The following is a 23,656-nucleotide window of genomic DNA, read 5'->3' on the forward strand; positions in this document are numbered from 1 at the left end:
TGGTGCCCAGACACAGAGCAGGGAACTGGCTGTTTTGAATGCTAGGAAAAAAGGAAGGTAAGGGAACTGCAAAAATATCACCTGTTCCACTAAGTTTCAGTAGCTAGCACAGCCCATTACAGCCAAGGGTCTGTTTTAAGCAGCAAGCCTGAGGTGCACCTCGAAGCACCGACAGTGGTAAAAGAGAGTGCACCCAAGACCTCAGTCACTGAGAAGGTGCCCAGGCACATCCTAGCTCCACAGCTCTTTCCTTCCTCTGTGTCACAGAGCGGGAGTTGTGAGCAGTGCACTTTCAGCCCATGCCAGGACACAGCCCAGCCAAGTACCAAAATAGATATTTTGACTTAAGCACCAGCTCAGCGCTTTGCTGGAAGAGATGGTTCCTCAGCTACTGTGGTAAGCAAAGAAAGGGAAGATATTTAGAACATGAATTCTGTATCTCTGCACAGCCACCCTCCTCCATGTCAGCCAAGGAGCTGCCCCACGGAGGCTGCACACTTGTGCTTCTATAAATTCGATTGACATTTACTGTCCCGCTAAGCTGAGGGAGTGCTGCTCGAACTGACACTGAAAGATTATGAAGTTCACACACTGGAAATAGACTTACTGGGACATCCACTTAGCCATTCTCTTGTCTAATGAGATAGTGGGCAAAATCTCATCAGTGGGCTTTAGAGATCCAGTCATGACCACACCTTTGGTCAGATAAAGAGAACGGATTAAAAAAAGGCAGCAAAAAGAACTGAGTGGAACTGCCTCCCGTGTCAATCTTCGGTGTTACAAACATTTTCACACTTTGTCACTCCAGAACTGCCAATTCAAAATACAAGGCGCATTCACGAAATTTCTCAGGTTTCTCGTAAGAAACATCTCTATTTTGAAATAAGGTTTGACATCATCACTTCAAGAGTAGTAAAATGAAAGTAAAAGTAAGTAAACATCAAATATCCTTTGTATTTACAGACTCTGAACTCTGGGTAGTCCGATAAGATTCCTGAGCATAATGCAGAAGCCAGGAGAGCAGGGCTATGTTTAGGAATCCAGCTGTAGTCATTAGAGTATGATGAAGAGGTTACAAAAGCAGTAGCGAAATCACTTCACTTCTCAGAGATACCAGAGCAGGACAGGATTCTGACCAGCACAAACATTAAAATTACCAGCAAATCGGTCCCCCTCAGCACACCCCTGTTGGGGCACCTAAGCCTACCAACACTGCCAGAATTAAACTTGTCCTGGGTGACCATGCCGTGGCAGGGCGCTTGGGCTCAGGTGATCTCCAGAAATCCCTTGCAACCCTAACGATTCTCAAAGGAAGCAGAAAAGAGCTGCGGACACGCGAAGAGAGGAAACTTTCTCCGCCCTGACTTTGGGGGAGTTTACGCATTTCCACCGCCTCCGCGGCGCGGCTCAGCCCAGCCCCGCCCGGCCCGGCTCGGCTCCTCCCCGGGGCAGGAGCCCGGCTTAAAGCGGCGCCGGGGGGGCGGCCCCGGCGGGGTCCCGCTGCTGCAGCGCCCGGCCATGGCCCGCGACCGCGGCCCGCCCGTGCTGCGGCCGCCCGGCGCCGCCGCGCTGCCCGCCGAGCCCCGCGGCTGGGGCTGGCTGGCCACGGGGCTCTGGCCGGCGCTGCTCGTGGGGCTGTTGGCCGCCATCGTCGCCTGGCTCTGGTACGGCGACAGCGACGGGCGAGCCGAGGCGGGCGGCGAAGAGGCGGAGGGCGGCAGAGAGGGGCCCCGACGGGCGAGCGCGGGGGCGGCGGCCACAGGTACCGGGATGGGGAGGCGATGCTCGGGGTGCGTCGGGCTGGCCGAGCCTGCGAGGGCGTGGGATGGCCGGCGCTCGGCTTAACCCGCTGCCCTTCTCCCTCCCTGTCACTTTGCAGAGGATGCTGCGGCGGGAGGGGAGCCGCTGCGGCGGGAGGCCGCGGCCCCGGGCGGCCCTGCCAAGCCAGGAGAGGATCTGGCGGCTGCTTCGAGGGAAGAGCTTAACCACGTCCCGAGCGGGGCAGTTTCGGGCGAACCTGTGGAGCTGGAGCAGCTGATCCCGAAGCACGGTGTCACGGAGCCGGGGGAGCATCCAGCTGATGTGGCCGGCAGCCAGGCAGGGGAACTGGGAGCCCAGGTGGGACAGGCAAGTGACGGATGGTTCGTGATGAACTTGGCAGGAGCCTCTGACGATGACTGTAAGGACAGAAGTGAGGAGCGGCCGTGTGAGCCAGCCGAGAGGAGGGACTTGGACCACGAAGAATGGGAAGTTGTTTCTGAGCACCTGGTCGAAGGGGAGGAGGGCAAGGACGGCAGCGTGGAAGACTCAGACAGCAAGGAATGGGAACAAGGAGATTGCTGCGATGGGGACTCGAAAGCAAAGAGAGTGGCAGCCGTGCCCCCCATGTTCCAGAACATCCACGTGGCTTTCCGCGTGCACTACATCACCCACTCCGAGGCGCAGCTCATCGGTGTCACGGGGGACCACGAGTGTCTGGGACAGTGGCACAGCTACGTCCCCCTCAAGTGCGACAAGGATGGCTTCTGGTCCGAATCCATCAGCCTGCCCGTAGACACCAGAATAGAGTGGAAATTTATCTTGGTGGAGAATGGGAAGGTCAGACGCTGGGAAGAATGCGGTAACAGGACCCTAGTGACTGAACACGAGGATCAAATTGTTCACCAGTGGTGGGGGTACCATTAATGGGAAGGTGGAAGCTGCTGACCTAATGGCAGACCTGCCTAGGTGAATCACCGAGCCCCTAAACCTTAGGGGGGCTCCCCTTCTTCTCTAGGAGACCCTCTCAAGCGCAGAGCTCTGGAAATCCCGTATCGAACCACGTAAGCAGCAGATCTCCTTAGGAAATCTTTTGGCAAGCTGAAAAATCAACTTTGAGTATGTGCTGAAGAGACACAGAGTAGGCTAAGAAGGCATGAGCAGCATTTCAAGCACCTGCCTGTCCAGGTGGACCTGGACCCTGGACTTGAGTTAGTGTTGCTTTGAGTGGGGATATGGGCTGCATCTTGGTACCCGCTGCTTGGGCTTGGGAAGAGTACTGGGAGGTGTGGTTACCAACACTGTAACAGCAACTTAAGTGTTTTAGTTCATGTAATGTACTAAGGAAACAATAAACATTTTCAGATTGACAGTTCATGACCAGTTGACCGGTGACCTCACTCTTTTTGGTAACTTTGATCCAAAGGAGCCACTTGACCTGAAATCTTAAGGAATTGCTGAGAAGTGTCCCTCCCTCGTTTAAGTAACAAAAGACTGAACCCCAAAATAGTTCATTCTCTACCCCCCTACTGTCCAGTAATCACCTCGGCTCAAATGAAAGGCTTGGCAGGCAGCTCCACTCCTGCTGAGGGGAGAGCAAAGGTCAGAAAGGACTGTCTGGGCTTAATGAGTTACTTTGTCAGGGTGGGAGCAGGCTTTTAAAAAAAAGCCTGGAATGCTGTGATGGCTAGGGAATAGGGTTCTGGCTGGAACAGTCAGGTGGCATACTGAGGAACAAAACCACACTATTGATAGCAAATACTTGGCTTAAACTTGTACATGTTTTTTTAAGACTAAGCTTTTCGGCTTGAATTTATTTTAAGTTTTGGCCTTCTAGTAAGCCAGATGAAGCACAATACTTCCAGCTTCAGCTAGTTGGTATCTATGTGATAGATGCAGAAAGCTTCTCTGCTTCCCTGCCTTTTTTTTTTTTTAGGTACAAAAAAAATGCTGCCACTTGAGCAAGCTTCTCTTCCCACAATGCTGAACCAAGCTCTGGCCTGCAAACAGCCCCTTCCCCTTGAGTGAGCTTGGTCTGGGAGAGCAGAGTTTTGTAGGAGACCTGCAAGTATATAAATTAGCACTTTGCTTTGGGAGATGTACTTCAAAAAGTGTATCACTGATCTAAATGCCTCTGCTAATTCCTTCCTGCTCGGTGTGGTGGAGCAGTCTGGATGTGGGAAATAGAATGGCTTTGGTGAAAGACTGGAAGATGAAGTTCAGAGGCTGACCTCCTGCATCTGGTGGGTTAATGGGCATCCAGCTGGTGGGACAATGCTAGAGCTGCTGGGAGGAAGATGTGTTGGAAATGTTCTTACTGGGACTTTGATACCAGCTGTTCAATGAGAGTAGGCTGGGCTGCCTGCTCCTGCAGACCTGGCCACAAAATAGCTCCAGGAACTCCTGGGAGGGCACTGAGGGGAGGGTGAGGAGGGAGAGAATAGACTAAGGCCAAAGCACAAGTCCACTGCCAAGTTGGAATTGTGATTTTTACCCAGTGAAACAACCTCAGTTGCACTCTTTGCACTTGGCTGTTCTAACAAGAAACTGAAGTGGGTACTATACCTAATACACAGCGGCAATAGAAGGTGATCTTCAGAAATCCCTCAAGTCAAAGCAAAACATTTCATTTCAAGGTGATTACCAATCTCTTCCCCCTAATGCAGGCTCTTCAAACAATGAGACACTCTCAGCTTAAAAAGCAATTGTTGCTGCCGCCTGAGCGTATTTATACACACGCTTGAGGCTTGTCTGAGGAGATTAACTGTGCTATTAGATTAAGTTATTCACTAGAAAGCTACTTAACCTATGCTAGAATAGATTCTCTAATGCAGTGGTGAACATGTCAAACAGACCAACCCTGAGAAGTCTTTCAAATTGAGAACAATGGATTTTTTTTTAATTAAACACCCTGTGCTTTGATCCCACAGACAACTTGCAGTCTTCACGATTGTATCACCTTTCTGAATCATCGGCTGCGGTTTCTACAAAGACCCACACTGAGCTTTTGCTAAATTATTATGCCATTCCCATCACTGCTTCCCCAGCTTGCTAGGTAAAATAAATGGTTTGGGTATGGTGAAAGAAAGCAATCTGGATTTCAGTTTTTCTGGAGGAACCTATTAGTATTTCCTCCAAGTTCTCATTATTGAACAATCTATTTGCTCAAAGGTGAGAGTAGATGTAAACAAAGCTGCTTTACTACATAAAAAAGGTGTTGCTGGAATGGCTGATGGCTGCCTAATACAATGTAGTGCCTGTGAGAAACAACTTATTGTTGACATTCCTGCAGGGATCCAACAGCCAGCAAGCTCAGGAGATCTCCAAGCAAACAATAAACTGTCTCTCTCACAGTTTGGCAGAGCCTGCAACCACACAGCTACCTTCAAAGTTCACCTGCTCCATACCCTGACAGCTGCTCTAAGGCTCATCTGTCTACCAGCCTGCTCCTTGCCTGCTGCTGGTGGCAGGGGGGAAACCCAGACCTGTCCCCAGCTCTGCTGGATCCCAGCAAAAGGAATTAATTAAATTAATGATTTAATGATATGACAGATTAGGTTTAATTCAATTATACTAATATAAAATGTATTATTTAATTAATTAAAAATTAAGCTGCTGTTTTGGACTGGCAGATGTCCCTCCCTTCCCTCTGGTTCTCTGACCCCTCCAGCTGCTCCCTGCCCTTGGCACACAGCTGCAGCTTCTGAAACTCTTTTTAACTTGGCTCCTTGAAAACAACTGGGAGTGCACTCACCAGTGACTTTTCCCAGGGGTTCTTATTCTCTACACCTGACTCTCCTCTTAAGAAAAAATTGGTAGATTTGTCCAATATGTGTGGCAAGTCCAAACTGGGATACATGCACCACCTAAACCAATCCTGTCATATTCAGTGCAACTGATTCCTAGGAAAGGGGAGATGCTTTTACTAATGTTTCAACTGAGCTTGCAACATGGTTGCAAAACCTATCAGAAACAGTGTAAAAAAATTATTAGGAAATCTAAAAAAAATTCCTCAAATTAAAAGACTGTTAGCAATAACTGAGGACAGTTTAGGAACAACTCAGTAATTTCTTATTCCCCATGCAAGACTCAAACTAAAGTTTGATGAGTCCATTCTGCTTAAATGAATCACGGTACAGTATGGAATTCAAACTCCAAGAGGAAGAATTTAGCTTAGCCATAGGGAGGAATTCTTCCCTGTGAGGGTGGGCAGGCCCTGGCACAGAGAAGCTGTGGCTGCCCCTGGATCCCTGGAGGTGTCCAAGGCCAGGTTGGACAGGGCCTGGAGCAACCTGGGCTAGTGGAAGGTGTCCCTGCCCGTGGCAAGGGGCTGGAATGAGATTATCTTTAACATCCCTTTCTACTCTGTACGTTCTGCTCATCTGAAATATGAGCTATAAACGAGTCAAAAAATTCTAAGGGCTTTTATTATTAGTCTTTAAAAACATAACTTATTTTAAATACCATGTACCTACATGAAAGCAATCACTAATTCATTCAGTGCCTTTGCTTGGAGAGCTGTCTCTCCTTTTCCTTGGATTTCTTTGTCTTCACCTCCTGAGTTCTGACCATTGGAGATATGGCTGAAAATAGCAGAAGACCAGATTAGCTGAACACCACCTTATGTTCCAAAGGCTGAACTTTCAGGTGCAGCCACCTGAAAGTTCATGAAGTCATCCCTTAACAAGTTATGCTCTACCTACCAAGCCCTTAAAAAATACAGCTTCAGTTTGCAATTCTTCATGTGAATCTAGAAAAACCACTGAGGATAGTAATGGATGGCAAAGAACGAAAATGAGAACACTTACCTTTGGCTTATTTATATAAATAACTTAAGTAGTTTTACCTACATCAGATCACTTTTATGTCCCTGACACAAATGCACTGGTGAGTGGAAATGATTTCCAAAAACTATGCAACGAAACTTAGTGTGAGAAAATGAGAAGAGACTGGAATACACAGCAAGAAAAAATGCAGAGAAAATTGACCCCATCTCATTTGGCATCCTGCCATCCTGGGAGCTCATGCAACTAAGTTTTGGAAAGGCTGCAGTTTCCATGAAAGCGTCATCAGCTTGTCAAAAATTCCCTGTAATTTGCCCTGACAGCACATGAGGACACCCATGAGCAGCTGCCATGTTTGACATGTTAAGGATGCTGAAGCTCATTAGCATTAAGGGGCATTGGGGAGTTAATCTAATTACTCTCCCAGGAGCAGGATAATGCACAAATGGGTACTGCTAGCAAAACCAGTGTAAGCTAGTAAAAGCACAGGCAGTGCTTAGGCAGGTACCAAGAACAGTTTCTGGAGAGTGTGTGTTTTTTCAATGAAACAGGGATTTTTTTGGTAAACACTGGCACCTTGTTTTCTGATCTGTAATGATTCCACCAGGTTTTGCAGGCTTTCCATCTTGTTCTGTAGCCTCTTTGGTGTGGGCTCACTAGTTTCCATGGGCTGAGAAGCTAGGGAAAATAGCAATAATATTATAAACAATAATAAAAAAGGCCATTATAAATTATCTAAACATTCCCTTTAAACTGAAGTTCTTAAGAAATAAAATCTACACCAACTTTTCAGTAACCCCCAGAATTTTACTACATGTCTTACAGGAACCAGGCAGCTATTACAAATACTGGGGGAGGATGTGTACCGAGGTGCTGCAGAGCAGAGGGATGCATTTCCTAGGAGATATCCAAGCAAAGAGCAGTGAGCACAGACCTGAGCAGAGATCCCCATGCAAGTAGGAGGCTGAAGTCTCCTTACAAAACATGCTTGCTTCTGTTGAAATCATCAAAAGCATGCCAAAATGGCATTTGTTCTGCTCTCTATTCCTTGTTTACTTCCCAAACAGGGAATATCATGGCTGCTCACAAACCATGCCTCCTTGAGCATGACAAACTCCACTCCTTCTCAAGTCTTCTACATAAAAAACCCTATTTGCAGCTGTTTTGGATACCAGGAAAATCCCTGGATGTAGCAGTTGGTTTGCCAGAAGGCAGACAGTAACTACCAGGCAATTTTGTTTCATACTCAGAAGTACAAAAAGAACACCCAAAGCATCTACCCCTCACAATGAACAGACCCTATCTCTGAAACACAGTGGCTTAAATTCTGAACAGAAAACAGTAACAGTGTCTACAGGTAATTTTCACAGAAGGGATAATCTATGGGCAAGAAAAGGTAGTAAAGATTACCATCTTCAAACCCTGCTGCTCAAAGCCACATCCTCATACTCCCTCTAGATAACAAAACTCATGTCATCACAATTTAAAAGGTACTGACCATCCAGTACTCAGAAGGAAACCAGCGGCATTTTTTGATTCCTCCAGAAAGCCCATCCATATCTAAATATCCAAATAAAGAACTCAAGGACTTAAATTCAGGCTCCAAAAATGTGACAATGCTATTGATGCTAATTACACAAGTAACAGGGAAGTTACCAATTTTGGGTGTGCTGCTTTCCAATAAGATGCAGATTTTGCAGCAAGTGCCACAAAGACTTGTAACAGCAACTGCTAAGAGGTATTTGAGTTAATTCCTAGGAAAAAATACTCTATTGGGACTATATTCTTTATAATATTCTGTAATGTTCCAAGTTTGACATCAATGCTGCCAGTGAGAACTTCCCAAGGGATGCAAGGAGCAAGGGAACATCCTGGGACTGAATAAAACAACACAAACAGGATCAGGATTTGGGCTGCATTAAAAAAGCCTTAGAAACTGAACCTCAAATGAGTACTGTAAGAAGCAGGTTACTCAGCTAGGTCAAAGCACTTTTCACTGTCCTAAAATGTGCTTTCCCACTACGCTTGCAGTAGCAGCCTCTCCAGCTGCAGTTTTGCTTTGATCCTAATCAAAACTCAGGAATTACATTTTCTTTTATGAAGTATCCTTATGTTCTGGATTAGAAAGATCAGAATTTGTGCTGTATTGATTTTTCAACTTCATGCACCGCTGTCATTATCATGTGTTTGTTAAAAAAAAAAAAAAAAAAGTTCTGCATTTGGATATTTACATATGGCAAGAAAAGAAGAAATTCTGAACAAAAATACCAAAGGCAAATGGTGTGGTCACCTTCTATTTCCCTACCACCCAAAGCACCCCAGTGACCTGGCAAACAACAGAAGCTTTGGAAGCTTCCAGATCATCTCAAGCTTGTGTCTAAACCTGACCTTCTTGCAAAAACACATCCCACATTGTTCCTGAGGCACATCAAGAGCCAGATCCCAGTTTCAGAGGGGACTGTAAGTACAGAGCACACAACAGAAATAAATCTCTTATTCTTACACTGCATTCCTCATGGCTGTTAAAGGGGATTTTCTCCCACCATGGCTGCTCAGATCCATGGAGGGAATGTCACTGTCTGAACTTGTTAATTCTTGAAGAATCCTCTTTAGATCCTTCAAACCATCCAGCTTGGAAGGCTTCTGAAATAATATAGCTCAGTTAAAAAGTATTTTAAATGGCACTCTGTTGTCAATTCTTAACTCACCCAAATACAGGTTTTTTTTTCCCCTTGCCTCTTGTTTTGTCCTTTTTAATGTGTGGCCCCAGGTATTGCTGTACAGGGCACAGACACAGGCAGGCACAGGACGAGCACCTGGGGCTGTTTGCCAGGCTCTCATTCCTGCAGCAGCTGAGCTGCCTGCAGATATTTTATTCTTTGTTGCCACAGCCATCTTGGAAATCAAGTGCAATATTATTCTCATTTTACTGCTCAGGACCTGAGGCAAAGGCCTGGTTCAAAGAACTCTTTCTTTCAGTGAAAACTGGATTTTTCACTGCTGAGAACTGGATTTGTCAGCATTTCACATGTTCAAAGCACTGCTCCCACTGACCTTTGCTCCATTTGAGGATGGAAATGGTTGGAAACACTTGGCTACCCCATTTTCATTTAAAAAAAAAAAAGTAATTTTTAATGTGAATACACTGGTTTCAGCAGGGCTTCTATGGGGAACAAATCCTCAGCTTCATAATGGGTCCAAGTGACACTGAGCCAGACCAAATCCTCCTTTCCCACATTCCAGCTAGGAAACCAGACTATCACTATCACCCAGGTAGAGTCTGTCTCAAGTGCTGGAGCTACTTCATTTTGTACAATAACTAATGATGCAGGAACCAAGAAGATTAAAGTAGACTTTGATTCAAGTGCTTCTGCAACCTGTTGGGTCCTTGCTGTGGTACTAAATTAAAAATCAGTCCTTTTTCCTACTTTATCTTCAGAAGTATAAATTGATTAATTCAGGGAAAAGGGAATGGGAGTGCCTGATGCTGCAGGGATTTCACAGAAGGAACTGTCCTTTGTTCCTTAATGTAAATGTTTGCCACCACATCAGGAAGTAAACCAGAAAATATTCCTGAAAAATGCCTGCACTAACTCATGGTCTCCTACAGATGTTGAGGCTGAAATGAATGAAAATACCTGGGAGATACATCAGGTCACAAAATCTATACAGAAAATAGCTGAAGAATTCTTTTTTTATGAGAGATTAGAGTTGATGCTTTCTGTAATGAAAAAACAGAGCAACACCAGGATTTCATTTAAGTCTAAAAATAGATGTGCAAAACCAAAAGGAAGAACAATGATATGGATAAAACTGATCAAAACCAATGAAAGCCAGCTTGGAGGAAGATTCAAATATCAAGCAGATGATTAAATGTATCAAGAACTAGGTACAAATCTATTTTCACTATCAAATGTGATTGACAACAACAACAACAAAAAAAAGTGAAAACCAAACCAGTTACAGATCAGTATCTTCAAATTTAATAGTTCATAAACGTTACTTGTGGAAGAAGCAAAATACCTTGGGTCATTCACCCCCTAAAGCGCTTTTTGTGCTGCTTATGCAGAGGTGTATTTTGAATTTTGTTCCACTTTGTTCATCTTTCAAAGCCATATTCTGGGGTAGGTCACTAAAATTAATGATAATTTCTTCTGATAAAACTGCTGCTCCCAAGGTACCCTTCATTTAGAGCAGCAGCCCCACTGCAGCCTCAAGAGTCCATGGCTAGAAATAAGGCAAAAGTAAAAAACATCCTGCAACAACACAGCACAGAATGAGCTGGGCTAACTTTCTGGGGACTACACTCTCTCTGCTGTTCTCTCTCCGACAAAGAAACAAGGTGCACACAGGGATGCTGTGTTTCTGCTGCTGTCAGCACAGAAATGCTCTGCAGGATGCCTTGGCTAGCAGCTGGTTACACAAGCCTGGCAGCCATAACCTACACACCAGAATGTCCCAGAAGGGGACAATATCCTTCAGGGCCAGACCCAGACCCCCTGAAACACCTCTGGGACTAGAAAATTCAACTGTGCTAATGAAGCAGAACTATACCTTTTCCGCCTAAAAAATTTTACTCTGGAAAGTGCCAAGAATATCCATATCCTACAAGAAAGGTAAGCTTCCAGTGACAAGCATTTAAAATAAGAAATATTACACCTGGGAGAAGGTATCACAATTCTGTAGTGATTTTTTTTTTTTTTTAAAGGAGTTTGAGAATAACTCCTTGCATAGAAATGCTCATCCAAAAAAGTTAAAAGGACACTTCCTTCTGGAAGAGAAGCACCTGGGGTTTCTGTGCCAGTCAAACCAGACTTAACCTTAGGGTATGTATGCCAGCAACAGAAATCTCACCTAAAAAAATGTAAAAGGCAAATGAAACACCATGCTCTGTAAGAATTCCCTCACATGGAAGATCAGAGAAAGCAGCTGTGACCAGAGTCAGTGGAAGGTCCTACAACCTGCACAACACTTTTACTTTAAATTCCCTGCAGTTTAGGTTTCTCTGAGCTAATAAGGAGTAAAACAAGAAATCTCTTAATGAAAACTGAAGCCTTTTATTATTAAAAAATTCTTCAGGTGAGGATCTTAGAGTACATGTGAAAACAACATATTAAATCCAACCCTACTCTTCCCAGGAGACTGTAGAGGAAAACATCCAGAAGTCTCCCTGAACTGAAAGTTTCCTGACATTACCTTATCAAGGGCTGTCTCCATTTTTGATAGTTTTTCTTTCAGCTGTTTGTCTTGTGATCTCAGGATCTCCAGGTCCCCAGCAATACTGGTATTCTCTGCTCTTATACAGCTCAATTTTTGACTTAGTTTTACTCTTTTCTGAGGTAATGCTTCTCCTGATTTAAAAAGGAGGACATAGTATGAGTCAAAAATTTATAAATTATAGACATTTATCTTCTGCAGGGTTTTTTTTTAAATCTTTGAAATATCTGAACTAGCCCTTTGAGAAGCTTAGATATTGCATCTTACACAAAGATGAGGCTCTGTAACAAGAAAGGCCTTACAAGGAAAACTGCAACTGCACTGCTTTCAGACAGCATCCCAGATTTTTGATCCATTTCAAAACTGGAATTTTAAGCTTCAGGATCCACAGGATCCCAAGCCAGTGAAGAAAACAGGACAGGTTACAGTGAACAGATATAAGTGATCATTCAGTGAACTATAGCTCTTGGTAACTAAGTGATTTGTCACAGAAAGGGGAAAACGACTCATGGTGATGGACAGACCCTGACAGAGAGCGTTCACATCCAGAACTGCCTCAGGATCCAGAGGGGAAGCAATGAGGACCAGGGTCAGAAGGACACAGAATGCCTAAGCTGGCATTTTTAGGAAGAACTGATATGTAAGAGCCTGATTTTCATTGCAATCACTCCCTTCCAAGAACAAATATAAATTAAGGCCTGTCTCTGTGTAGAAGGCTGGTTTCCATGGACACCAAGTTCTACCAAGTAAAACTATTTTTGGTCCTTCATGGGCTGACTGTGCTTTTGCCCATGCATTTCTCCCAAGACAAATCTCTCTAAATGCAGTGAAATACTTCTAAAAGGAGCTCCAGTGACCTTAGCTGTGTTTGCCATTGCCTCTTCCAAGAATTTAATCTTGCTCTGCAGTGCATCTGTCTAATCTGCTTCTGCACTCTCGCTGCAGCTTCCAGAGCTGGAAAACACAAGGTTAATTCTCAGTGAACAATGAGGATTATGATTACAATACTTAGAAAAATTCTCTGGTTGATAAGACAAATGTGTGTGATTTTTGGCAAGTTCAATCCACAGTTACCATTGCAAACAAATCCTTCAATAGTCATTAGAGCAGTCTGGACTGCTCTGCATTTTCAGTCTGTTTGCAGTATTTTCCATTTCCTTGATTTCACCCTAATAATTCCTCTTCAAATGCCTCTGGGGAGAGAAAGCAAAGATTGAAATTGGAGTGACAAAAAATTTCATTCTTCTAGACTAAGATTACTGTTCTGCTGCCAACTTGTGATAAAGGTAGTGCTCCCCAGGGGTACTTCCTGAGGGTACAGGGATATGCAGAGAGCAAAGCATGTCACCAGCAGCATCCAGCCTGCTGCCATGCAGATTTAACTGAGAATATCCTTCCATTTTGGTGGTTGCTTTGAGTCCAGATCCCGCTTTTTATGAATTTTAAATAATATATTCATATTTACATATCTCAGAAGTATTAGTATTTTAAAAATTTTACACATCTGTATATATATTTTAATCATCTATCTTGATGGGGTTTCCCACACATTAATTGTGAAAGCATTGATGTTAAAGCATCAGCTTTTAATAATGTTGTTGTAGCAAACCTGCAACCAAGCAAGGTTTCACTATAATTTGACCACAGATGGTTAATGGGTTAAACTCCTACACACCACTCCTGAAAAAAAGGGTCAGGTTGCTGTTCTGTGATTTACTGGATTTGCTTTTTTCCTCTCCTGACTTGGGCATTTTTAAATATTTTTGCTCCTAGTGAGATGGGCCATAAAGATTGTATTCCACCCCCGCTGGGGTGCCAGAATCCCACGCCATGACACAGCTCCCTGGAACAATCTGACCATCCTGTGCTGGCAGGAACCTCACACTGTACCAGCAGCCCTATTTGGATTCAGCCAGCAGGCTGCTCTTTTATTTTTAACATGAGCCCAAATTAGCAGCTGTGGGAGCTGAGCTCAGACTCCCTACCTGCAAGGCCAGCTAGCTCCCTCTGGCCAGCCTGGAGCTCCTGAAAGAGCTCATCCTTTTCCAGTTTTGTGTCATTCAGTAACCAGCTGAACTTTTTCCAGCTCCAACTCGCTCAGCCTGGCCTCCATTTCACGTATTCTGGCTTCTTTCTCATCCTTTGCACTCTGCATACATAAGAAACAATTATGTTCAATATACATAATTACATAAAATAACAACAAAGATGTGTGGACAACACTACTACAAATCCCAGTCTGGGGCAAGAAAGAAAACTGGAGTGAAAGAGACCAATTATTTGTGTGAAAATAGCTAATCCAGGCAAAGAGGGTGCAGCAGAATTGCATCTGACAGCTTTAAAGAATAATGAACCTCACCAGGTGTAGCATATGAACATGGTTTCCATTCTCTTGTAGCAGCTCCCCCATGTGCACTCAAATGCCTTCTCACAAAAAAGGATGAAATTCCCTGTCTGGAGTGATTTTTCTTCTGAAGATGCTGACCTGCATGGGACTACCACATCCTGTATTTCTTGTCTGAGAAATAACCAGTGTCCTCAGTTTGGAATTCTGACTGCTGCCTGTCTGCTGCTTCTCAGTAACACTTGGTATTTCTGGTTCTCTTCTGGTGTGGACACTCATCTCACTGAGGTCATTCCAGCTTGCACCAGCCTTTTGGCAGCTGCTTTTCACCACAGAATTATTCATTTTAAGTGGTAATGTTATAATATTATCCTGCTCTGCCCACTAACTGAGTGCTGTTACAATTCCAGGGGCATTATTGCCTGACCTCCTTCCAAACCACAGTATCAGCACATTAAGGCAGAGATTAAAAACCATAAAACATTTACCATCATAAAAAGACAAATACAGCATTGTTTGCACACCTTAAACTCTTCTGCTTTGAGTTTCCAGTCATTTATTTCTTTTTCCAGCTGGGATTTCTCCACTTCCGTTGCTCCATTGCAGTTCAGGTCAAGCAAAATATTTGTTTGTTTCTACCTTTTGAATGTCCTGGCATCTTTCTGGTTTTCTGTAGCACATCTTCAACACCAGAGTTGTACAGAAAAATTAGGTCAGGATGCTCTGGGCTCCTCTCTCCATTTTAATAACTGAATAGAATATTGTTTTTTTTAAACACAGGAAATGAAAAATGTTCAACTGATCTTAAAAAAAAGAAATCAACTGGCAATGTTAATACAAAATTCAGAGCACTTAAGGCTAAATAACTTGAAGTGATAAAACTCGACTGGTTGCTCTGTGAAGTTGGGGAAAAAAACAATTACATGAATAATTTATTACTGATTTAATTCCTGCAAGCAGCAATATGCACCATTTAAAGTACCAAGTGCTGTGATTCAGAAACTGGTAATATTGAAAATTATAAACAGAAGAAAAGAGTGAACTTCCTGGTGGGAGATTTTCAACAAAAAAAATAACAGACTGAGAAAATGTAGAATTATGTGTGAGTGAAGCTTCTAGTTTATTAGAAAATGAAGGAATGAAGTGGATCTTTATTCATAATGCATAGAAGGTTATCTAATTACAGCTCACTTTTGAGGGGCTGAAGTTGAGAAAAAAGGGGAATGTAAAGGCAGTGTCTACTTGGTCAGAAGGAATTCTGACACAGCTCTCACTGGTTTATAAATACTACATGAATATAAATTCTGGTTTATACATAAACTTCATTACATTTTCATTAAATACTGAATAAAGTAAGGCATTATGAGAGCCTTTAATTTACTCACTACTCTTACAGACATGCTCACAGCTGAAAATACCACTTCCAACAATTGGTTTGGTAGATCTGGTAGCACTGAACTTTCTAGAAATGTACAAAAAGTCACTTTGGAGCTTTAGAGTCAAAAGCACCAACCTGGCACTCCATTTGTCTGCGACACTCCTTCCTCATTTCCCTTCAGTGCCTTTCCCAGGCTCTGCAGCTGCATCTTTCTGTTGTCCAGCTGCCTCCTGAGCTGCTCCAAGGTGATGCTGTTCTCTGTGTTCTGATCCCAAAAACGCTTGTTCTGCTCTTTTTCTAGGCTTAGTTCTCTCTTTTTTATGGAGTTCAGTCTATGAGAAATTAAAGTCATCTCCCTCCTAAATAAATTTAGGATTTTTTGGTTCTCTTAATGATACTTTAAAATGCAAATAATGTTAAAAACACTAACATGAACATTTCAGAGCTACTCATTTCAACAATATGAATTTAAAGTGTGGCCCAAACAGAATCACCAATGGGCATTTCTGATAATCATAACTTCTGCTGCTGTTTACTGCTTGAATATTAGATTAATCTTGCTAAATATGTGTTAAGGAACAAAGGTTCCCTAACAGAGGGATCTAAACTGTGAGGTTCAAGTGGAGATAGCTCAGCATCTTTACATGATTTGCATAGGTTTCTGTGGCTTTGAATTTATGACAAAATAAGTTCAGTCTTAATTCTGAATGCCCCTTACTGCTAATGGCAAATGCCCTTGGGCCTTTCACAGCTAATTCAAATTTCTAGATATAAATAATCCTCAAAGTTAATTAAAAGGGGAAACAAGCAAGGTGCAAATCTGAACACCAGAAGTAAGGAGAGGCTTTCAGAAAGCAAATGTTTTTTCAATACTATCACTTGTTTTTTACCAACAACTGATGAATCCAGTCATTCGGGTTTGCAGGTTCCTGGCCACGTTGTGTCTGGTCTGTCTGAGCTTCTGCTGCCTCAAGATGAGCTACATGCGACTGCTTCTCAAGGTCTTTTGACCTAGAAAAAGGCAAAAGCTCCTGAAGAATTGCCTTAAAGCATTCTATTTAAACAGCACATTGGATTTCTTATGGGGTTCTTCATTAAAAGAAGCACAAATATTATCTTTTGGCCCAGCAGAGTTATTCCCTGAGTGTGCTCATAATTGTGTTGTCTTCTTTTAGTGATTAAGCTCAGTTTAATTTCAGAATTAATTGAAGTTCTGGAGAGTAATTTGGCTTCCACCCTGATCCAGACCTCTTCAGAAGTCCCCTATCTACACTATAAATGCTGATTGGAATGGTGAAACAACACTTTGGGAAAAAAAAAAAGACCTTTTTTCAGAGAGAACTACTCCTTCACCATGGCTGTATTCAGAAATCTCCACTCAAACATGTTTTGTACCTGTCTCTGAAAGGAGGCAACTTCTGCCAGCCTATGAGATGGTGAGCCAGTCTACAAGGCTATTTAATAAAGTTCTTCTTATATGCAAAACTTAAGATAATGTAATTTATCCAATATTATCCAGACAGTTTTTTTTTAAGCAATCCCTTATTAAAAGGCTTTCCTCCTGTCTCAGGAACGTTTCAGATCTCCACACACTGAATTTCACTGGCACCAAAGCTAACAGGCAAATCCATACACACCTTGGTCTCATACTCTTTACTCCTCCTAACCGGGAATGGAGCTGACAAACTGTGGATTCCAGGTGACAGACTTGATGTGGATGCACCAAATTTGGGGTTCTTGCTTGTTCTCTATGTGAAGTTTGAGGTGGAGAAATTAGAAACAGTAAGAACCAGCAAAGGAGAAGTAGCCCTGGCCTCCTCATTCTCAGCCTGCATGGATGTTTTGTCTCTCCTCTGTATGGCGTGGTTTTGTGGGGTTTCTGGATTTTTTTCCACTTTTCAGTTCACAGTCTGTGCAACCAGTGCTCCACTTCAACAAAAGCACCAAGAAACAAACAAAAAAAAATAGGGCAGAGAGTGGAGTGTAGGAGCAGCATAAGCTTTCTCTCAAATTCAGGTTACTCTTAACATTTCCTACACTATAATCAAAACCCAGACTTAATGAGCTGTCTCCACCCGGCTTTGGATGCTACTTGCAAGCTGCAGGCACCGTCTGCTTTGCGAGGCAGTGCTGCCACCTCGTGCTCGTTCCTGAGCTGCTCGATCCCCTTCCCAAAACAAAACACTGGCTACAATTCCATCTTGGCGAATACCGAGCTCTTTCACTTGTCAGAAATGGAGACATTTCGATGTTCTGTTATTAAGTATCAAGCTATGCATAGTTTTACTTTGAAGGGGTTACTGTGTAACTCAAGTGGATGACGGGGCAAAAATTAGGACATCTCAAACCATAAAGGACAAAACTCTCAGTGAAACCAGCAATAAAAACCTGATTCAACCACCAAAATCACTTTCAGTCTTTTCTTTTAATGGTGGAACTGGTGTCCCAACAAATTCCACTTGTCCACTTCAGTGACACTTAGAAAAGTAAGGTGCAGAGATTCTTCCAAAATAGAAATTTCGTGGCAGTAAATAAACCAAGAGATCATCAGCATGGAAGGAAAAAGCAGCAGAAAGCCATGAGCAAATAAACACCTTGATGGAACAACTACTGAAGTCCTCAAAAACATTGCTTGATACTCGCTAGTCGCCAAATACCATCATCATCACAAAGGAATTCTCTGTGGAGCACGTGAAAAATTATGCCTTATGAATTTAAAAAAAAGAAGAAAAAAAGAATGCATTTGATGTTGCTGAAGCAGAAGTTATCTTTGGGTCTGTGAATCTTTTGCCAGCAACTGAAGTTCTACCTCTGCCTACTGTGAACAGAGGACACAGCAAACCTCTGAAGAAAAGGCAGTCTGAACAGACGATTCTGAGGTGTGATTTCCTCCCTTTTGGTTCCACCTTGAGCTGTGGAAACGTGGCAAAACCCAGCACTAAACCCAGCCTCGAACTGTGACCAGAGTAAAAGGCTGCCACCTTCACTGCAAGGTGGCATTTACACCTCTTTATGCCATAACCCCTTCCCTAGGCCAGACTAGAAGGGAGCTCAGGGAGTCTCCAAATATATTTCCTAAAAGCCAGAACACAGAGCACTGGAAGGAGAATTTGGACTTGGCTCACATACCAGGACCAGCTTTCCTTTGAGGTGTGACACCTGTGAGTCCAGGTCCTGCAGGACACCACGAAATGCTGTGCTCAGGTTGGTCATGTCCCTATGCTCACTGAGCTTCCTGCCCCTGCTGTCTCTGCAGTCCATTAGGATGCCACATCATTCCAGAAGTGATTCCTCCAGGCTGTGCACCACCTTTGTCAGACACTCATTTTGGCTGTCAGCCTCCCTCAGCACCCCATCCTGCTGCTGGCCGGCAGCTTCCAGCTCTCCAGGACTATTTTTTAACTGTGTTTGTAGATTCTCTTGGCTCTGCAATTCCTTCTGTCTGAATCTGGAAACAAAAATAAAGTAATTCAGAAAACAGGATTCACCTGGAGTTCTATCCTCACGTGTACCTCAAGGTGTAGTACTTCAGTTGGTTAACTGCTGGTTTTTACAACTAAATAATGGGTTGTTTTCTAACCCAGGAGTGCTAGAGTGTTATTCTTAGAAGGAAGCTTCTCTCTGAGGAAGCCTGCTGTGCCTCTCAAAGCCCATACAGACACTCTCCATGATAAATCTCTTCATACCTGCTGTCCTGAAGTGCATCTCTTTCCAACTGCATTTCCATCCGTTTGCTCTGCCAATCAGACTGAAATAGATTTCCTGTTGTTGCAGAAGAACAGCAGAGTTTGTTTATATAAAACCTTGAGCACAAAAGGAAGGAAACCTGAGTCAATTCACATTGCCTTTTTTTATTGGAATTGATCAGGCAATGGATCATTTGCTCCATTCCTGAGGGGGTGGTGTCTTGAATCACTAGTCTGAGGGAATCAATAAATCAAATCTCAGTTTGCCATCAATTTTCAAACTCGTTAATGACCTTTCTGTGGGAGAAACTTTCAAATACTGGATATACGACTGTGTAGAAAAATCAGTAAATTCAAGCACTAAGTTCTGCGGAAAAAAAAAAAAAAAAGAAGAAAGACACATAGTAGGGACAGGGATTTTCTAATAGCAAACAAATCCTGTGTACTACCTTAATTCCTGGACATGCTCATTCATTGGAACAGCAGCTGTGAAGAAAAAATATGCATATTTACTTTTTAATCCATTACAAGTCAACTTACTGTAACAAAATTAATTCTGCCCATTGAATTTTAAAACTGCAGGAGGACTTAAAGATACTTAAGGGGAGGTAAGTCTCCCTCTTTTGCCAAATCTTCTGGTTTGTTTCATCAGGACAAACCCAGATGCAGACAGAAGAGAAAAAGAAGAGAAAAAAAATAGGAAAAGAAAAGAAGAAAAAAAAAAAAGAGGAGAAAAGAAAGAGACACAAAAAGGAGGAGGAAAGACACAAAAAGGAGGAGAAGAGAGACACAAAAAGGAGAAGAGAGACAAAAGGGAGGAGAAGAGACACAAAAAGAAGAGAGACACAAAAAGGAGGAGAAAAGATACACAAAAAGGAGGAGGAAAGGAGAAAAACCTGTTACTCGGTTGCAGTTTTGAAATCAGATGGTATTGACGGGTTCTTTGTTCAGTTTACGCGGATTTTCCTGTGTGACTCGGCCTCGGGAGCCCTTGTGAGCACACCGCAAGCCCAGAGGCAGCTCCAGCAGCATTTGCCGTACCTGCCTGATTCAACACCTTCAACAACCCCCTCTGCCTGACACTTCCCTGTGCTTCTTGTGGGCATACTGGGCAGAGAAGCGGAGCCCTTCGTCCCAGAGCCCAACCCTGAGGGGCCAGAAAGTCGAGCAAAGGGGGAAACCCCCTCAGTCTTTCTATGGCGGGCACTGGAGCCGCCTTCCCTCAGGCGGGACGGGTCCCGTTGCTTTCCCGCCATTCCCGCCGCGGGCCGTGAGGGGACGGGGCCCGCGCAGCTCCGTCCCCTCAGCGCTCCATGACACCGCGCTCCCAGCTCCGCAGGGCGCTGCTGCCCACCTACCAAGCCGAGCTCCTCTCGGCTGCTCCCCCGCGAGAAGGAGCCATTCTGAGCCGCCTGCTCCTCTTGCAAAACCCGCTGACTCCATCGGGAATTGAGGCGTCGAACCCCTCGGTCCCAACATAGCCGCTGCCCCCTCAGGGCGTGGGCGCCATTTTGTGGCCGGGGGGCCCAAGTGGTTTAGCGATGCCGTGCTTGAGGCTGGAGGTAAAAAAATCATTTCACGAGCATAAATAAGGGTCTGGATCATTTGTCATATGTTATTTGGCCAGTAAGGTGGCACGTTTTGGAGAGGTGACCGTGAGCTGACTGAAGGCAGAAGTCGGGGTGAGGGGATTTTCTCCCACCAAAGAAAAGCCCACAGGGTCAAAAGCAAAAGATCCAAAGGCAGCAGTCCCTAAATCCAATTCAGTAATAAAAACTGGAATATTTTTATTTTTACACCAATCTTGTCAGAGAGGAAAAGTTTCTGTTTTCTGTGGTATTTTCAAAGTGAGGGATAGGCTGTAGAGTCAAGAGGAGATTATTTCACATCAAAAGAAATTACATGTTTGACTGTGGCATTTTGGATCTCGATTTCAGGAAAGAACACAGAGGTCGTAGTAGGCCGTCCATCCTTTCAGGTTATTTAAAAGATCACCTTGATACAAGTTTCCAGGAACAGGTATATGTACTGGGCACAAAACAAAATCCTCAGCTGGAGAGATTAAGTCTGAGAAAACTCCAGAGACAGACAGGTACGTTGATCTATTTAAATATCTGACTAAGATGAAAACACACATAACCCTTCCTCAAGGGTACCACATCATTTTCATTTACAAGAGAAAAAACCATCCACTTAGTGCTGAAAGACAGACAAAAGGGGAAAAGTGGTTTTATGTGGACTACTACAGAAAAGTAAGAATTAACCAGCTGAAAACAGACCTCCAGTCTCCATTCTCTTTGCTGCACTGCAATCCCATGTGGAAAACAGCTCGAGGAAAACGATTTTTATTGCACCACCCAGAAAAGGCAGCAGCAAAATGATTTTTCTTATCCACAGGGATAAGAAGCAAATGAGTACTCAGGCAAACACAATACCCTGCAATATCCTGAAGCTCTATGATATTCTCAAGCGAGATTTTAATCCTCTAACAGTCGCAGGTGTTAATAAAGCATGAAAACTTAGCTGGGAGGGGGCCAGCACCCACCTCTGGCAGGCAATTCTGGGCTTTGTTTCTCTGGGATTTTGGAGAAGGCACTGAAGGAAAGAAGGGGGGCACTCATCACTCCCCACTTTGCTCCTGGTTTTTCCCTGCTGCGGGCTGGCAATCCAACTAATTTCCTAAGCCCTGCTGGGAGCCACCTGCTCCCCACTCCAGCCCCTCTGCCTGACTCGGTAGCCTTGGGAACAAGCTTCTCCCTCAGGAGCCTATCATGTGCACAAGGGAGAGCAAATAAACGCCGTATCCAGGATTTGATTTCTCCCACAAGTGTCATTCAAAGCCTGGCTTCAGCGGGAAACTTGATCTGTTTTCCCCATCGGGATCCTGGCAAGGTGCTTTTTTTTTTTTTTTTTTGCAGAACACCACCTGTCATGACTGCAGGTGCCTTTTTTTTATCCCTTGTTTCCTGGGAATCTGGGTCTGGAGCCCCCAGCAACCCCTGTCATTCCTGAAACACAATAACTCTCTTAGGATCAAATTGCTGTGTAACTTTTCTCCTATTTCGGAATACCTCTGCAGAGGTATCAAGATGCAAATATAAACTGCTTGTGTTTAAAACAATCCATTCCTCCCACAGAGAGGACGGGGAGCTGTGCAGAGGAGCTAGAGCTTCAGAGGGAAGGTATCTGAGCGATTTGTGCCAGCAGAGACTACTCAAATACCTGGGCCATTGCCACCAGCCACTTCAGGGTTGGTTAAAGGTTCTAACAGTGGCTTGAATTGTTCAGTCACCATCTTATTTGGGGTGGGAATGTTGCAGGGTTGTAATGTTGCACTGGGATGACTCTGGTTTGATTCCTGGATCCTGGTTTGAACTCTCTTTTCAGCAGAGTGGTGACATCAGAGAGATGAAAATTCAGATGCAGAGGCAAAACCTACAGTTCTGAGGTCAAATGCCCCAGATTCACATCCTTCAGTTGTGACAGCATTTGTGCTCTCCTTAGAGAGATGGATCCATTCCTCACCTTGGCTTGTTGCTTTTCAGTTTGCTTTGAGGAACTGAGTGACCCACGGCAGTTCTGTGCCAGAGGCAGTATTAAATGGAGAATGTCTTTCCTGTTCTCCAGAGAAAATTCTTTCCTTTTCAGACTTCAAAGACAAGTGCCTTTTCCAACACCAGAAAGATGTGCATTCATTGATTTCACAGGTTACTTCTGTTTCTCAGCTTTGTTCTTTCCTTTCTCGCTCTCTCAGGTCTCTGTTTTCCCCTTTCTCTGTCTGATTTTTCACATTTTTACCTCAGGCCTATCCAGACAAATGAGGATGTTCTGTGGTTTGGAAGGAAGATGAACACAAATCCAACTGGGAATCTGAGTGGAGGTTCCCTGTGTAGCCCTAGGAATTTTTTCTCTGGAAACACTGAACATTGGTTGATGATTGCAATCCCTTTGATACCATCCAGAGCCTCAACATGCTTTCCCTCCTGTTATTTCTTCTTTTAGATGCCAGAGTGACATTTTCCAGAGCCAAGGAGATGTTACAGTCAGCCCCAGCTGATTGGAGGTAAGTACAGGAAAGCCATATTTCTGATTTATTTCTTCCTGGTTTTTTTATATAATAAACTTCCAGGGGAATTGCTACCCCAAGAAGGAATGATTCCTTCCTGAAGGGCTCCTGGGGTGATCCAGGAGAGCTGTGTCTTTTGACACTTGTGTTTTGTTCTATCCTACTGCAGATTTAGGTGAATGGCTTCAGGGCTCCTGGGGAGAGGAAGAAGCTGGGCCCACTGGTGCCTGAAGGATGTCCATTATTTGAAATTCCTGACGCTCCTCAGCTTACACAGAGCCCTGACTGGAAGGAAAAGAGAAGTTCTTCAGTGATAAAACCGGGGACCAAAGGAAAAGGGACGCTTCTTTTTCAGCCTTTTCATGCCTCCTGTATGGCCATCAGCAAGTCACCCGTTGTGTCCCTGTGAAAGGTAGGAGGGCC

At 43.9% G+C, this 23,656-nt stretch overlaps 2 protein-coding genes across 2 annotated transcripts; one reads left to right on the forward strand and one right to left on the reverse strand.

The window, feature by feature from the left end:
• The first annotated feature begins 1,458 nt into the window (after nucleotides 1–1,458).
• Nucleotides 1,459–3,135, forward strand: STBD1 (starch binding domain 1). Its single transcript, XM_058837769.1, has 2 exons — nucleotides 1,459–1,762; nucleotides 1,880–3,135. Exons 1-2 carry the CDS (start codon nucleotides 1,519–1,521, stop codon nucleotides 2,683–2,685), a joined length of 1,050 nt encoding a protein of 349 aa, XP_058693752.1. The 5' UTR covers nucleotides 1,459–1,518; the 3' UTR covers nucleotides 2,686–3,135.
• Nucleotides 3,136–6,255: 3,120 nt separating this feature from the next.
• CCDC158 (coiled-coil domain containing 158) lies at nucleotides 6,256–19,208 on the reverse strand. The gene is given in 18 exon segments (XM_058837627.1): nucleotides 6,256–6,341; nucleotides 7,119–7,220; nucleotides 7,992–7,996; nucleotides 9,046–9,185; nucleotides 11,739–11,869; nucleotides 11,872–11,893; nucleotides 12,617–12,672; nucleotides 12,877–12,950; nucleotides 13,732–13,824; nucleotides 13,826–13,906; nucleotides 14,626–14,738; nucleotides 15,617–15,652; nucleotides 15,654–15,792; nucleotides 15,794–15,813; nucleotides 16,372–16,492; nucleotides 18,223–18,296; nucleotides 18,611–18,923; nucleotides 19,168–19,208. Coding segments are annotated over 18 exon segments (1,647 nt in total).
• Nucleotides 19,209–23,656: the final 4,448 nt, after the last annotated feature.

This window comes from Poecile atricapillus, chromosome 4 (genome assembly GCF_030490865.1).
Source record: "Poecile atricapillus isolate bPoeAtr1 chromosome 4, bPoeAtr1.hap1, whole genome shotgun sequence".
Lineage (NCBI taxonomy): Eukaryota > Metazoa > Chordata > Aves > Passeriformes > Paridae > Poecile > Poecile atricapillus.

What these genes read in the sequence shown, in the direction of transcription:
- STBD1 (XM_058837769.1), top strand. Translation starts at nt 1,519, where the DNA reads ATGGCCCGCGACCGCGGCCCGCCCGTGCTGCGGCCGCCCGGCGCCGCC. An exon ending in CGCGGGGGCGGCGGCCACAG is followed by an intron (nt 1,763 to 1,879) that starts GTACCGGGATGG and finishes GTCACTTTGCAG; the next exon opens with AGGATGCTGCGGCGGGAGGG.